Source organism: Eleutherodactylus coqui, chromosome 8 (assembly GCF_035609145.1).
Source record: "Eleutherodactylus coqui strain aEleCoq1 chromosome 8, aEleCoq1.hap1, whole genome shotgun sequence".
Classification (NCBI taxonomy): domain Eukaryota; kingdom Metazoa; phylum Chordata; class Amphibia; order Anura; family Eleutherodactylidae; genus Eleutherodactylus; species Eleutherodactylus coqui.
This window is the reverse complement of record NC_089844.1, coordinates 129665497-129682890: the sequence shown is the minus strand read 5'-3', so window position 1 is coordinate 129682890 and position 17394 is coordinate 129665497. Positions and strand designations below refer to the sequence as shown.

The window sequence follows — 17394 nt, the reverse complement described above, 5'->3', positions numbered from 1 at the left end:
GCATCGCCCATTATTTCCAATAAGGCCGGCTGCAGCGTGTTAGGTACATGCGAGTGGAACACGAGGTTTCCCCATGGAATACACTGGAGAAACTGCATAATCCTCCACCGTGGCGGAGGATTGCTACTTCCCCAAAATCATGTGAGGGGGGGTTTTGATATAAAAACACCTCGCATCCGCAAGGATATCACATGTCGATGAGTGCAATATCGGCCGTGATTCACGGCCTAATATGGCACTCGCCCGTGTGAAGTTAGCCTTAGGGTACCATGTCAAAATCCACAATTGAAAGGGTGAAGTCTGCTGCAGTTCACATCAAAAACTGTTAAAATTCACACCGATGGTTTTTGACTCAGTTTTGATGCGTGTTTTATGCTGCAGAAATTCTGCACCATTTCCACCATGTGTGAACATACCCTAAAGGGTCACCGCAAACTGTATACTGCTTTACAGCTGGAGTCAATGTGCAACGTATGCCGGAACCTTCCTGATGTGTACCGCTAATCGAAGCGCTTCACTATTATGTTGTGACATTTCCTACAGGAGAGCAGCGCATCCGCCAGTCATGCCCTACAGAACCTCCACCAGGATGATGACCATCTGACCTTTCTGCAGTCCACGTTTCGAGCTCATCTGACCCGCACAGAAATACTTGGGCAAAGGTAGATCTTATTCACAGCCGATGGTAGAGAATGTGTTCTGTGCATCATAAATCACACATATTTACTAAACGTTGTAATGAAACTGATGCAAAGAGAATATGGAAGGATTACCCAAAGCAACCAGTCCGGTGGACACGGTCATTGTCTAAGCTGCAGAATGAGAGCTGGATTATGATTGGTTTCTGGGGGCATCTCCTTCCCTTTCCCTTTGAACTAGTTTTAGTAAATATCCCCTATGACTGTACTTGCTTTCCCAACATGCAAGTTCCATATCCATGTATCTGTACAGAATTACATCCAGGCTGTGGAAGGTCTGCTTAAGAGATGACCTTATTTATTATGGCCCTTTTACACGGGCCACAAATCTCACAATTCTTATTTGCCCGCACAAACGAGCTGGTGAAGTCCTCACCAGCTCGTTCGCACTCGGGCCACCCGTTTAGACTGCATGATTCTCGGCATGCAGTTCTCATTCACTGCTCGTTGAGTATTTTACATTCCTATGAGCGATCAGCGTTTAAACCACCCGACGAATCAATGAGCTGGCGCTGATTTTTATGCCGGATGAACGAGAACTGCGCCATTCTCATTTGGTGTTCAGTCATTGGCTCGTGTTTAGACGGAACCATTATCATTCAGTTTTGCTTGTGGGAATGACGTTTCGGAATGATAATCGTTCGGTCTAAACTTTGCATTAGTCTATGCCGTGTCTACATAACCATGGATCCTTGGCACATGTTACACAAGGCCGCTCATGCTTTGCTGATTTCACTGACAGCTCTGGTCTCAGGCATAACGAGATGAAAGGCAGAGACGGCCCTATCCAGACGAGTCCCAGATCCGGCACAAGATCTCCCGTCTCCAGGAAGTCCTCCGGGCACAGTGTGCAGCACTCGCTGGGTAATTTCTCCACCTCCTGCTTTATCTTCCCTGGTTAATATGATGCTGTCATTATAGAGCCTCCATTCCTTCTGAGAAGCCGACACGGTGTACCGAGTTGGGGTAGATCCATCTTGTACGCAGTATCTTATTACGGCAGCCATTATTTATACTTAGACCGCCGGCACACAAACGGATTTGCATTGCAGAATCCACAGTTGGCATCCGCACCGCACATCCACATACATGCCGTTCGTAGCATACTACGGAAAATCGCTTCTTCCTGCACACTCGCGGAAGCCAATTGCGGTCTCCACAAGCGGAGGAAAAAATCGCAGCATGCTCTATTTTTGTGTGGTGTCTGCACGGACAGCTTTCATTGAAGTCAATGGAAGACGTCCGACCCGCGGCCCATCCGCAATTGACATTGAGGATTGGTCGTGGGAACCCACGTAATCGCCTAACGGCGGCGCGGAAAAAATAAACATTTTTTTTTTTAAATTTACATTGCGCATGTCTGGCGGCTGTTCGACTCGACCACGTGCAGCACAGAAAAAGAAGGGCAAAGTCAGGTATGCAGGGTCGCCGACTGGGCACAGGGTTGGGTTGCGCTCTCGCATGCGGAATCTGACCCGTTCGTCTGCAGGCAGCCTTATAGTCAAGTTTAACTTTTCTCATTTGCACAACTGCAATATTCAATGATGTAAGTTTACCTAATATGTATTAGTAACATAAGTTTGTCAGTGCCTTAAAGGGGTATTCTGGGATTTGACATTGATGGCCTAGGAGAAGGGAAGAGTAGTGGGAGCACTAGTGAAGCGATGCCAATACTGTTGTATCTGGTATTGTAGATCAGCCCATTAAAGGGCGTTTCCATTTATAACAGATATTGGTGGCAGTGGGAGGAAGAGGCATATATATAAAAAAGAAAAACAGTAATACTCGCGTCTTGCTGCTTCGTTCCCCTGATGCCCCTGGCGGCTGCTCTGGTCTCTGTTGACTTCAGGCTGCAGTGGTCATGTGGTGATCACTGCAGCCAATAGGAGACATTAGAAGCTCACCTGATAGCTTTAAAGAATGTCACCAGGCCTACTGGCTGGGTGACCTCACTTGTCAGATGCTGTGGTGCTGGTCCGCCAAAACAAAGTTCTGGCGCCACTGTGAGTATATTTATTTTATATCATTCTGGGCACATGGGACCGTCCTAAGGACAGACAATCAGCGTAGAACCCTTCAAATTTTGGGTAGAGTACATTTTGCATACTTGTGGGTGGCGTTTCCAACCACTGTTTTCCATGTATTCAGGTGTCTCCGTACTTTTGGACTACCTGTAAGGCCTCATGTCCACAGGGAAAAGGAGAATTTAAATCCGCAGCGGATCACCCGCACGCGGATCCGCACCCCATAGGGATGCATTGATCACCCGCGGGTAGATAAATACCCGCGGATGGTCAATAAAAGTGAATTAGAAAAAATATGGAGCATGAAATGCTCCATTTAGGTGCGGGTCTCCCGTGGGGACGGCTCCCGCAGGCTTCTATTAAAGCCTATGGAAGCCGTCCGGATCCGCAGGAGACCCGCGTCTGAATTAAACTCACCTGCTCCGGGCGATGCGGATCTTCCTACCTTCGCGGCAGGGTCTTCTTTCTTCGGCCCGGCAGATGTGCCCGGGGCGAAGAAAGAAGATCCGGCCGCGAAAAAGGGAAGATCCGCATCGCCCGGAGCAGGTGAGTTTATTCTCATTTTCAGCCCTCATGTCCACGGGGCAGGAGGGACCCGCCGCGGATTCTCCATGAAGGAGGCCTAAATCGTACTTGGATGGACTGAGCCCACCATGATGCCTTCATAGGTCCTATGGAATGGAGTTGGCACTAGAACCATTGCGTCGGCATACAGACTCACACAATGTGTACTATCAGACAAGAAATCCCCATTTTTTTCTTTGATTTCACAGGCAGTCCAAGCAGTGGAGAGATCAGCGAAGAAATAGTATCTGGAGAAGAAGAGGAGCCTAAAACCAAGAGGTCACATTCCCGGTCTTCAGGGTCCCAGCGATCGCCGTCTGGTATGTGAGCCTGGATTACTGTGCGGTAACACGCTGTCTCCTAAAATACATTTCCTGTTACATATCTAAATCTCTCTGCTTGTACAGACCAGTCCCAGCCACCCGCCGAAGACCCGCACTCCGACGACTCTGATGACATCATCGTTGTGTCTCCATCACGGCCGGCGAGGAGGAAGGACTATTCCTAAAAGGGCTGAAACGCTGTCGCTAGTGCCTTCACCACCTGAGCGGGTGCCTTTTCCTTTTAGTAAAATGTTTTCTAGACTTGCTGCCCGACTACATCGGACCGCACGCTGCAGACTATCTTATGTCACCGCCAATCTGCATCTAATCCGTATGCGTTACATGTAGTACAGGTTCCACATCCACGCCACAATCAATATGCCGCAGATTTGGAAAAATCCACCGCGCATCCTCAATTCTGCGCAGATTTTTCCGCCACAAGTATACATAGAAGTGGTTTTTAAAGCCTTATCCACATGTAACGTGCCGTAAGTTGCTGCGGATTCTCATCGCGGAATCTGTGCTGAAAAATATTTTTATCTTGGTTTTTTAATGGTTTTTTTTATACTCTGATGAAATGTTAGGAACCGTCCTTTTATGTACATGAAAAGATCAGAAAAAAATACTCCACCCCCAACATTAAAATTGGAAAAACCCTCTCGACAGATTTTGAATTTATGCCTCATGTAAATAGATTTGACGCAGAACTCGTCGTCTTAAATGCATTTTTAACCCCTTAGTGACATAACTAATTTTAGCCATAAGAGCCGGTAAATCGTATCCCCTTTAGTGTTCCAGTAGTCATAATGTTTTTATTTTTTTGTTAATGTAGCTGTATGACAGCTTTATATATTGTCGGACGAGTTCTAGCTTTTATAGGAACCGATTTTGGGTGCATATAATGGATTCCAGGACAGAATCAAGCCAGTTTTTTTGTGGGGCAACTTGTAATTGTTATTGGTACCATTCTGAATATAGATTACTATTTAATTATTTTTTTTTATTCCTGTTTAAGGGAAGCAAGGTAATCTGGGTAACGACTAGTTGGGAGTTTTTTGGGTTTTTTTTAATTATATTTTCTGTTCTTAATAAGTAATGTAATATTTTATAGTATGAGTTGTTATAGATGTGGTGATACCAAGTAAGTGTAGGATTTTTTTAGTTTTTTTTTTTTAGTTTTTTATATTAAAAGCCTTGTTTAAGGGGAAATAAAAGTTTACAATTTTCTTTTTCTGTAAAAGCATTTAGATGCCACGGACAGCAATGACTGCAGCATCTGCAGGGTTAAACGGTGTAGAGGAGTGATTAGATGAGCAAGTCCTCATCATTTCACTCCTTTTCTGGGGAAAACCCTATATCGGAGAACAAGTATGCTCTTTAATTGATGGAAGGGGTGATGACATGAACAAAAATTCATGTCACCCCTCCCCTATGACAGGAAAATATACAGGAGAAGCACAGATCTTCTCTGCTGTGGGCTGGTCTCCTCTCCCCCTCCCTTTCTCCTCTACACACACTGACTAAAAAATGACAACTGTAAATTATGTTTTCCTGACCCAACTTCAAACGGCTGTAACTCTGGTTCTTTAAGGGCTACGAACATGCTTTTAATATCATTCTAAAGCCAAAAATCTTAGTATTTTCGGTAGCCCTGATAGAACCAGAGCTACAGCCTTTAAAAGTACAATGAGCTCTGTTCGTCCAAAGTTGTAATGCCCTTTACCTGTTTAGATTGGGTTTCTTTTTCTGCACTACTATGGCAGCAGGAGAACAGAATCTACTAGCCAAACGGATCCGGTTATGGCAAATGAACGGAGCCAAGCGGACGCCATAGTCTATAATAAGGTCCATTCAGTTCCCGCATTGCTGTGCTATATCATCCAGGATTTAAACAGAATTTATGAACGCTGCTATGAACAGGGTCTTAGAGGCTGGAGTTTCCAGCAAACATAGAATAAAATAACACAACCCCTTGGCTGCCTTGCAAATCAGCTGCTCATAGCGAATATAGCTCCTCGCCCCCTCAACAAATAGCAGATTTTGCTAGGAGAAGTTGTGGCCAGTCAGATATGACAGTCATTCGATCCAACATCATTGGTTGAATCGGCAACTAAAACATAAATAAGGATCCTGTAAAGAGGACCTGTCATATCTAGAGATAAGCGAACGTACTCGGTAAGGCCGATTTCGCAATCGAGCACCGCGATCTTCGAGTACTTCACTACTCGGGTGAAAAGTACTCGGGGGCGCTGTGGGTGAGCGGGGGGTTGCAGAGGGGAATGGGGGGGAGGGATAGAGAGAGGGCTCCCCCCTGTTCCCTGCTGCTACCCCCTGCTCCACCACGCCACGCCCCGCCCCACAGCGCCCCCGAGTACTTTTCACCCGAGTAGTGAAGTACTCGAAAATCGCGGTGCTCGATTGCGAAATCGGCCTTACCGAGTACGTTCGCTCATCTCTAGTCATATCATGGCATAGCTGTACATCCATGGCCCTGTGGCTTTATTGCTTCTGTGTTTTCTTTCTTCTCCCTTTTATTGCCTGTACAGGCTCTTGGATCGGGGAGTAGATCGGCACTGTGATTCTGTCAAGTGGGCCGTCTTCCCTACTCACGGTCAGTCGTTCATGTCTTGTTTTCTCTACCCATTGATGTTACTCATTGACGGTGAGCAGATGAGATCGCCCACTTGACCGATTCACATCACCGAGAACCGGAACTAAGAAGAGTCCATATGGGGAATCTGGGGTGAGTATGAATGAAAGACAAGCAGTGATTGAGTCAGTGGGGCTGCATACTGCGGAGCAATGCAGCCCACCCCGGACATCGTGATATGACAGGTCCTCTTTAATAGGGGTAGGTTTTCTGCCTGTAATTATTAGCTTATTTCCATTTACATGGAGCAATCATCATGACTATATGGGACTGAACTAGTTTTCGCTCGCATCAGGTTCTTTATTCTTGGCAGCATATACCCTTGTTCACACTGGAAGAGGTGCTGCCGACAACCAATGATTTCAGTGTCCGGCTGAAAGATGCGATCAGGTGACAAATAAGCCTTTTCTCCTTTGACGGTTGATCGCAGGCATGTTCATACGACCAATATAATCAGCCCGTATAAAAGAGCCTTAACCTTTTACATGCCAATGTTCCCTAATGGGATCATTACTTTTCAATTTTTTTTTAGTGGCCTAAATTTTACCATTTTTGTTTTAAAAAAAAATCAGCCTGTAAAAGGTTTTAATATAAAATCCGATCAGTGATCCCTCTTATCTTACAAGTTTCACTTTTACCCCGACATCACTCTTTTGTCTTGCTATACTTTTATTTATTACCTGCTTTATATGTGACTTTGACTGGAGTTGCTGACGTGTATATGTGTTCAGAATCACTGTAACTGTGCCCCGGCTGCTCGTTCATGGCCACATTCTGCCGTTCAATCCAATTTGATTATGAAAGAATAGCCAGACACAATAGTAATGATGTAGTAATGCTGAGCTTGCCAGATATAATAACGTGTAGTGTAAGCACCAAAGCCAGAAATCAAGAAGCAACGTTCTCCCAGGAAGGAACTGCAGTGAAATCTCTTTGACACACAAACCCCTGCTTGCATTGAAAAGTGTTCTTTTAGCGGCTTTTTCTCAGAAAAGGTGGCCAGAGTACAGCTATCTTGTGAAAAGTAACTGGACAGCTGAGCAAGAATCAAAAGTAGAATTTATTTCCATATGTTAATATAAATGGGGCTCCTTTGGTCCTAATGACCTTGGATACTTTCCGTCGCATACTTTCTACTAACATCTGATACACTTCAGCTGGTATTTCCCTCCATTCATCCTGCAAATGCCTGGCATGTTCTCACAAAGAAAATGCATCCGCCCATTTACAATGGTGCAAGGAGTGTCATTATTAGACACTTGAGCAATGGAAGAACGTTCTATGGCATGACAAATCATGACAAATCAGATAGCTGTACCTGGATGTGGGGGATTCTGGGGAACTCCTTTTACCTAAGGGCTCAGTCACACGGGCGCCGATCTGCCTGTGTTTCTGCAGGATAAGACCGCTGCACTGCAGGTGCGGACGACTCTCCGCATCGGTCGGAAGAAAGAACACATGCGGCCATTTTATCGTGTAGAAACGCGGGCGGATCAGCGCTCGTGTGACTGAGCCCTAAGTGTGTTGTGCCAACAGCGGCGGTTCCATTATGGTCTGGGATGTGTTACATGGCATGGTCTCGGTCTGTTGGTTGTAGAGACAAGAACCATGAACACAGAGGTGTACCCTGACATTCTAGACAATAATGTGCTGCTGACAATGTGGTAATACTCTGGGGATGGTCAGCCATACTTCCAACAAGACAATGCACCTTGTCACAAATTCAATGTTGTTTTACGTTTGAGCGTAGGGCTGTTCCACGATTGGACTGACTGCACAGAGTCCCGATCCGAGCCTTACTGAACATCTTTGCGATGAACTAGAACGTCGGGTCAGGAAATATGATTAGCATCCATCTTCTTTTAGAGACCTTGCCAGGTATTTGCAGGATGAATGGAGGGAAATACCAGCTAAAGTGTATTAGACATTAGTAAAAAGTATGTCATGGGGAGTATCCAATGTTATAAGGACCAACGTAGCCCTAGTAAGTATTAACCTGTGGAAATAAATACTACTTTTGATTCTTGCTTGGTTTTCCAATTACTTCTAGTAGGATAGTGTACATAATATATGGTGGAACTGAAAATCTGCCACAGGAAATCCGGTCTGGATGACAGCTGCTCCGTAGATTTGCTTAAAAATTGCTGCCCTTGATTGAGAACACTTATATCTGTGCAACTTCTGCCAAGTACAGGCTTTAAAGCATCCCTAACATTTTATATGACTTCTCAGAATAAGCTGCTAAACTTGTACATGAGGAATAACCATGATTTGGAAAAATAGCACTTTGAAAGTTATCACACTGGCTATTATATAAACACAAGTTTTTTGAAAAGTTAGTGACCATTTATTTAAAGGGGTTGTCCGGGAATTCAACAAAATGGCTGCCTTACATGCAGCCTGTGGACACCTGGCCTAGGATGCATCTCTAGACCGTAGTAGTAATTGGGCGAGGCAGGCCACATAGAGCCTAAGGCTACACTATTCGCTCCTGTGAAACTTACTATTCAACCTAACAGGGCCATGTGGCTTTAAGCTCCACACACGAACCCATCCTCTCCCATCTGGAGATGCATCCTAGGACAGGTTTACGGAGGCTGCACAGACGGCAGCCATTTTGTTAAATTCCTAGACAACCCCTTTAAGGTGGTCATAAACCTTCAATAGCTGTTGGCTGAATGTTCGTTGGTTTGCCCAATGTGTTGAATGGAGAGAACTGCAGCTGTCAGGGGAAAGTTGAAAAGCCCCTATAGACATTCAACAATTGTCTGATCCCACCAAGATTGGCAGGTTTGGAGGACTGAAATTTAATAAGTACTTTACTTCTCAAGCTAACCTACTTGGTCAAATGTACTTAGAATTGATTCCCTCCAGATCTTCCAATTAGCTCAAGGCATATAACTTACTGTCAGGAAATAAATGCACTCTTTGAAAAAGATAATCCAGCCCCTAGAAGAAGTTGTCGTTTTGCTGTAAAACTGGGCATGCAGTTCCATCTCAGACAGATATACACATGATGAGTTATGGTGTGATTAGATGAACGGTCTTGTCACCGGAGACCCTAAAAGTGGTTTCCCCCCTTGGCCTATAAAAGGCTCTCGGAGCTCCTTGTCTGTAGTGACCTCTTCTTCTACTTGTGTAGAGCTTGTTGGCCACTAGACGCCTCTACGACGTAGAGAAGAGATTTCAACCCTGTTACCAGAGTCTGAGAGGGGCGCATTATTGGGATGTGAGAAGCTGGGTGGTCGGATCTATGAATTGCTCGTCATCTAGGCCGTTCTGAACAGTCTGTTAGGAGGTGTTGGGACCAGTGGATGTGTGAGGGCACACAAGGTGACCGGACTCAGGATGCCCTGACAGATCACCAGTAGAGAGGATCGTCTGACCAGACTGTTAGGAGGTGTTAGGACCAGTGGATGTGTGAGAGCACACAAGGTGACTTGGCTCAGAACCCCCCGACAGACCACCGGTAGAGAGGATTGGCTGACCAGACTGTTAGGAGGTGTTGGGACCAGTGGATTTGTGAGGCCACACAAGGTGACGGGGCTCAGGACGCCCCCTACAGACCACCGGTAGAGAGGATTGTCTGACCAGACTGTTAGGAGGTGTTGGGAACAGTGGATGTGTGAGGGCACACAAGGTGACCGGGCTCAGGATGCCCTGACAGATCACCAGTAGAGAGGATCGTCTGACCAGACTGTTAGGAGGTGTTGGGACCAGTGGATGTGTGAGGGCACACAAGGTGACCGGGCTCAGGACGCCCCTGACAGATCACCAGTAGAGAGGATTGTCTGACCAGACTGTTAGGAGGTGTTGGGACCAGTGGATGTGTGAGGGCACACAAGGTGACCGGGCTCAGGACCCCCGACAGACCACCAGTAGAGAGGATCGTCTGATCGTCCAACAAGCATCAGCACTGCTGGTGTGATAGTTTGGGGACCCCATCATATACGACATTTCTCCTCCCTAGTAGTGGTAGGTTGCCTTTAAGCCACAAATTCAGCTCTGCTACATTTGATCAAATGTGATGTTGAGCTGCATGGATTACCGGAGAATGTATGGCATCCATTACATGTGAATTAGTCTGAACTTCTGACTTTTCCTATGGTTTTCCTAAATCCATGGGAGTGTTATATAAGATATAGTCGTCTCATTTACACACTAAGGCCTCATTCACATGTGACATTTTGTCATATTTTGTCGCATGCTGCATTTTTTGCAAGAATTTGCATTGCTTTGCAAAAAATTTCAAGTTTAAAAAAAAGCGCCTGTGAATGAGGCCTAAGAAGGGCTTCTACATGAGTCTTGACATCGCGGATTATTTATGTCTTATTAACCTTATGACTTGTATTTTATAACTTCTGTTACCTGATATTCTGTACATAGTGTGGATTTTACTGTTTTACATGTAAATATTGACAGTATATAACTTTATAATAAATCTTTGGAGTATATGAAGCCAATGCGTTCCAATTGGTTCCTTCACGTTAGCGATGGTTTGTAGCCTGCTACAGTGCGTGAGAAAAAAAATTGCAGCATGCTCTATGCAGCCGTGATTTGCAATGTTTTCCCTATGGAGCCTTCTTTTGTCTTGCATCACATCGCACAAAATTGTGGTTTTCGTACAGTGCGATGCAACTTTTACCGGAGGAATCCTATGGTTTCTCCTAAAATAAACTGCATTAAAAAACAAATACATTACCTAACAGGCACTATCGGCTCCGCCGCACTTCCCCTCCAGCAGTTCTGCGGCACTTGTATGTAGTCTTCAGCCAGCGCTTAATGGTCAGGGGGTTCAAAAATCATACCTTCAGGAAGCGCTGGCTCTGAATGATGAAAAGTCCAGAAGAAAATTGGGCAGGAGGCTGCCAAGAGGCCTACACTAACAGTAAAGGAGCTGCAGGAGGTTCTGGCAAGTACTGGTTGTGTACTGCATGTGATAACCATCTCCCAGATACTTTCTATGTCTGAGCTGGGGGGCAAGAAGGAAGCCTTTTCTAACAAAGAAAAACATCCAAGTCCGCTAGGTTTTACCAAAACCTACATCAAATCTGTAGGAGAACGTGTTATGGCCTGATGAGACCAAGGCTGAACTTTTGGCCATAATTCCAAAAGGTATGTTTGGCACAACACTGCGCATCCCCAAAAGACCACCGAACCTACAGTGAAGATGGTGGAGGCAGCATTATGCTCTAGGGCTGTTTTTATGTTGTTGGAACTGGAGCTTTAGTCAAGGGGGAGGGAATTCTGAACCGTTCCAAATATCAGTCCATTCTGGCACAAAACCTTCAGGCCTCTGCTGAAAAGGTGAAGAGGAATTTCACCTTTCTGCATGACAACGACTCAAAGCAGACCTGCAAATAAACAAAAAAATGGTTTCACCAGAAGATCAAAGTTTTGGGATGACCCACCCTGAATCTCCTTGACAATCTGTGGGTTGACCTGAAGAGGGCGCTACACACGATGTGCCCTCGCAATCTGACAGATTTGCAGTGCTTTTGCAACGAATAGTGGGCAAAGGTTGCCAAGTCAAGATGTGCCACACCTTCCCAGAAAGACTGAATGCTGACATGAAGTTAAGGGGTACAGCGACAAAGTATTAGTTTTAGGGTTTGCACATTTATGCAAACACAATATTGTAGTTTTTTATTTTTCCACCCTAATATATTTGTTTGTTTTGCAAGGAATGATACAGATATGGGTCACATTGAGGGTGGAGATAAATCTGAAATGATTCCTTTTTAATCGACTTTTGTTAACATGACAAAAACATGGCATTTTAGAGTGTGTAGACTTTTTATATCCACTGCCTATATATATAAAATTGAATGTATGTCTGTCTGTGTGTCTGTCTGCGTGCGTGTCTGTGTGTCTGTCTGTTTGTCCTTTATGCGCTACTACACCATTCATCCGATTGCCATGAAACTTTGGGAAGTTGTTGAGTACACTCCTGGGAAGATTATAGGCATAGTACATTTATGCTAGGATAAATGGCGCGCGTGCGAGCATCGTCGACAGTTACGACCCCCCCACGTAGATCGTTCGATTTCCATCATTGCCCCTAATTCTCTCACTTCCCGATGTTGTAGAAACATGAAATTTGGCAGGAGCATTGATTATGTCATAAATAGGAAAAGCTAATGGGTCCCAACTCGATTATTCAATTCTAAGCGCCAAAGAATCAGCGGCCAAATTTTACGTACGGAATCTAATTTTCTCGCATCCCAATGTCATAGAAACTTGAAATTTGGCACAAGCATTGATTATGTCATAAATAGGAAAAGTTAATGGGTCTCAACTCGATTATTCAATTCTAAGCGCAAAAGAATTAGCGTCCAAATTTTACGTACGGAATCTAATTTTCTCACATAGAAACTTGAAATTTGGCACGGGCATTGATTATGCCATAAATAGGAAAAGCTAATGGGTCCCAAGTCGATTATTCAATTCTAAGCGCAAAACAATTAGCGTCCAAATTTTACATACGGAATCTAATTCACTTCCTGATATATATAAATGAATGTATGTCTGTCTGTCTGTCCTTTATGCATTACTACACCATTCATCCAATTGCCATGAGACTTTGGGAAGTTGCTGAGTACACTCTTGGGAAGATTATAGGCATAGTACAACTATCCTACGATAGGTGGCGCGCGTGCGAGCCTCGTCAACAGTTATGCCCCCCAGACAAAGATCGTTTGATTTCCATCTCAAGCACAAAAGCAAAAGGCATTACGAGCAACGGGATGAGTGTTCAACTACAAAATGATGCATCCGCCGAACGTTTCGCAAGACAATTGCTGGATATTGAGAATGCTGAGGTAAAATGGAAGCTGTGCTGTGATTGGTTGCTATTTCTTATACTGCTGAGGTAACATGAAAGCTGTGCTGTGATTGGTGGCTACTTCTTATACTGCTGAGGTAACATGAAAGCTGTGCTGTGATTGGTGGCTACTTCTTATACTGCTGAGGTTGCATGAAAGCTGTGCTGCGATTCGTTGTTATATATAATACCACAGAGGTAACATGAAAGCTGTGCTGTGATTGGTTGTTATATATAATACCACAGAGGTAACATGAAAGCTGCGCTGTGATTGGTTGCTATTTTTATATTGCTGAGGCAGAATAAAAGTTGCGCTGTGATTTGGTTGTTATTTCTCTTACTGCTCAGGTAACATGAAAGCTGCGCTGTGATTGGTTGTTATATTTTATACTGCTAAGGTAACATGAAAGCTGCGCTGTGATTGGTTGTTATATTTTATACTGCTAAGGTAACATGAAAGCTGCGCTGTGATTGGTTGTTATATATTATACCACTGAGGTAACATGAAAGCTGTGCTGTGATTGGTTGTTATATATTATACCACTGAGGTAACATGAAAGCTGCGCTGTGATTGGTTGTTATTTAGATATATAAAAACGAATGAATGTATGTCTGTCTGTCTTCGCAGCAACGCGCGACGGGTAAGCTAGTATATATATATCTCCTTGTCACACCCTGGTACATTGATAGCAGTGCATAGCCATATAACAGCACACATTCTCTGCAGTGCCACAATAACTCCAGATGACTGAAGATTATCAACCTCCATGGATGGCCTGACACCGGATGTAAGGTTTAAGAAGAATATTGGCCATATGTACAGTATATGAATTTAATCCAGACCCCAATAATCCAGGAAGTCTCCTAATCCTGCACTTGTTTCCAGCACAGAAGTGCAATATATAATCCCACAATACCGGAAGCAGAGAATCAGTAAGAGAATTCTTTCCATGTAAATGATTTGTAGGTTCTCTACGCTCTCAGCAGAGTTTTATATACTCTTATGTGGCCATCCAGTATGTCTGATCACCCACCTCTATCAGATCTCATTGATGTCAGATTAAATATTGTATTTTGCTTGTATTCCGCATGAATTCTAGAGCATCTTTTCTTACAACTCTGCATTGTGTTGTTGCTTTGTTGTTCCTCCTGGAAATGTATGAATAACTGAAAGTTGTCACACACAGTTGGACACTGTCAGCACTGAATGGGCAGTGTTAAGCTGGGTTCACACGGGGCGTATTCCCGACGTAAATCCCGCGGTTTGGCCGCAGCAAAAACCGAGATTTCCGCCGGGAGAAGCGCCAAAGAAAAAGCAGGGGTTCACACAGGGCGGATTTGCCGCGGTTTTGCCGCGCGGAATTTCACCGCGGCAAATCCGCCCGCGGCCGCTAATCTCGGTATTAGCCAGCCATGTGGACGAGATTTCTCAGAAATCTCGTCCACACGGGACGGCCAATCCACTGCGGTAAGTCCGGCTGAAACTGCGGCCGCAGCCGCGGTTTCAGAATATGCAGCATGTCTGTTTATCTTTTCTTTCCATCGCGGCCGTGCTCTCCTCTATGGGAGCGCCGGCCGCAATGGAAAACCGTGCGGCCGGGCAGCTTCAAAGCCACCGCTGCTTTTTCCGCGGCGCTTCTGTCGGTGGAAATCTCGTGGTTTTTGCTGCGGCCAAACCGCGGGATTTCCGGCGGGAATACGCCCCGTGTGAACCCAGCCTAATAAGGGTCTGGAGGAAGAAGACTCACTGATAAAGGGAATGGTAACGCCAGTTGTAGACAATTTGCTGAAAAAGGAATCAAATCCCAAAATCACAAAAAAAAGACCCTACTTTAGATATGGAGAGGTACGAGGGCAGGTACATACAACACGTCACAGAAGGCAAAATGCTGCAGGGGGAGGTAGCACAGGTGCAAAATATATGATAAGGCATGAGAACCCTTGACGCAGGTTGTGAATTTGCATATTTTGGCCTAAATATCAACTAATATCACATATTTTTTCTGCAGCAGCAGTTGGGCCCTGAGATGCTGGGGAGCCCAGGGGTAAGTCCATTTGGTCTGTTTAATATGGGTGTCATTAATAGGCTGTAAGCCTCATGGTGCACTACATATACCTGTGTGCCTGGCACCCTATACAAGCCTTATCTGTGTGCAAGTATAATATTAAGCAGTCACCACCCCTCATTGTGTGAGTGACTGTTCATCAGTATTTTGCACCCTTAGGTCCCTTGCACACGGGCGGAAATTCCGCGGCGGGATTTCCCGAAGAATTTCCGCCCGTGGCCGCTGCCATAGGATTGCATTAGAAAACGCAATCCTAGGCAGACAGCCACGATTTGTCCGCGTGAAATCACACAAAGAAAACCGTGGCATGTTCTATTCCTGTGCGGGTCTCGCAGAGGCCCGCACAGAAATGTCAGTAGTGCCGGGCCGGCTCCGCTTTTCCGCATGCGCCGGCTGGCCAGCAGTCTGCACATCACAGAGCCAGAGCTGCGGGAGCAGGTGAGACCCGCACTGGTCCCTGCAGGCGGCCTTACCTATATAACATTTTGCCTTTCTGTATGCTACTGACAAGTGCTGTTTGCATCTCCCCTCATACCTCTGTATCAGTAAGTATGGCCTTATCAGTGATTTTTGTAACACCTAGTTATCTATTCATATATTTCCAGGAGGAATAACAGAGGAACCGTACAATATAAAGTTCTAATAGTCCGTTTAGACCTAACAATTTCTCGATTGAATGAAAAAACGACACTACTGTAGTCTTCTCTTGGGCAACCTGTTCGCAGACAGACACATCGCTGGCTCGCTCAAACAAGAAGTCATTCAGTTGTTCACATTCGCTGTATTGGGGACTGAACAATCAGTATTTAAACTGAACGATTAGTGAACGAGCCATTGATGATTTTTATGCCTGCATGAAATGAACAACAAGTGATCATTTGAACGATTGTTTGAACGATAATTGTTCCATGTAAAAGGGCCTTAAGAAAACAAGAGAGCAGGCAGGTTTTCTCTAATATGTAGAAAATCAGGAACATGCACATACAACAATTCCGTCTTGTGCTTCTGTTATGACAGTTGCTTCCTTTATGACTCTACACTGGCCTATAAATCCGTCAGTAGAGTACAGGTCACTGGTAAAAGCCATTGAAAATATCAGCTGCCTTACAATTCGGCCCCTAAGGACCTTAAAGCAGACTTTAGTGTAAGGGTAGCAGTGTTTGATTATAGAGGATGGGCCACAGAAAGGTAATCCGGCACGACACGCTTTTAAAAGCTGTCTAAAAGAAAATCCATCTTTGTTGTCCATATCAACTGACCAACGCAGCACAGTAGAGATGAGCGAGCGTACTCGTCCGAGCTTGATACTCGTTCGAGTATTAGGGTGTTCGAGATGCTCGTTATTCGAGACGAGCACCACACGATGTTCGAGTTACTTTCACTTTCTTCCCTGAGAAATTAGCGCGCTTTTCTGGCCAATAGAAAGACAGGGAAGGCATTACAACTTCCCCCTGCGACGTTCAAGCCCTATACCACCCCACTGCAGTGAGTGGCTGGCGAGATCAGGTGACACCCGAGTATTAAAATCTGCCCCGCCCACGGCTCGCCACAGATGCATTCTGACAGAGATCAGGGACAGTGCTGCTAATGCCGGAGCTGCTATAGGGAGAGTGTTAGGATTGATTTTAGGCTTCAAGAACCCCAACGGTCCTTCTTAGGGCCACTTCTGACCATGTGCAGTACTGTTGAGGCTGCTGGGAGCAGTGTTGCACAATTTATTTTTTTTTTATATCGGGCGTGCAGACCATTGCGTCCTCAGTCTGCAGTCATTGTACAGAGTATAGGGGCAGTACTGGTGAGGCAGGGAAAGAGGGAAAGGTGAAAGAGATATACTGTCAATATAGGCAGGGTGGTTGTTCCCAAAAACTTCCAAAAACTACAATATTTGGCCTGCCTGTCACTGCCTTCAGTGTACTGCGTCTCAGCTGGGGGTAGTAGTTGGTGAATTAATACCCAGCCTTGCGCATAATTGTTTCCTGCCTCTGCAGTGCGTTACGTACGCAAAGTCAGCCTCCAACAGGGAAATCGAAATACAGTGTATATCACAGGCAGTGTGGTTGTTCCCAAAAAGTTAAAAAATATACTATATTTGGCCTGCCTGTCACTGCCTTCAGTTTACTGCGTCTCTGCTGGGGGTAGTAGTTGGTGAATTAATACCCAGCCTTGCGCATAATTGTTTCCTGCCTCTGCAGTGCGTTACGTACGCAAAGTCAGCCTCCAACTGGGAAATCGAAATACAGTGTATA

General features: G+C 45.1%; 1 protein-coding gene across 2 annotated transcripts in view; it reads left to right on the top strand.

Annotated features, from left to right (window-relative positions):
* IQCE (IQ motif containing E) overlaps window positions 1-5600 on the top strand; it is a 53670-nt gene extending 48070 nt beyond the window's left edge. For both annotated transcript variants that reach the window (XM_066576404.1, XM_066576405.1), the window contains 4 exons: window positions 544-662; window positions 1441-1562; window positions 3496-3606; window positions 3694-5600. In XM_066576404.1, the coding sequence (XP_066432501.1) occupies window positions 544-662; window positions 1441-1562; window positions 3496-3606; window positions 3694-3794 (453 nt within the window). In that variant the 3' untranslated portion in view covers window positions 3795-5600. The remainder of the gene's footprint in view (window positions 1-543; window positions 663-1440; window positions 1563-3495; window positions 3607-3693) is intronic.
* The last annotated feature ends 11794 nt before the right edge of the window (window positions 5601-17394 follow it).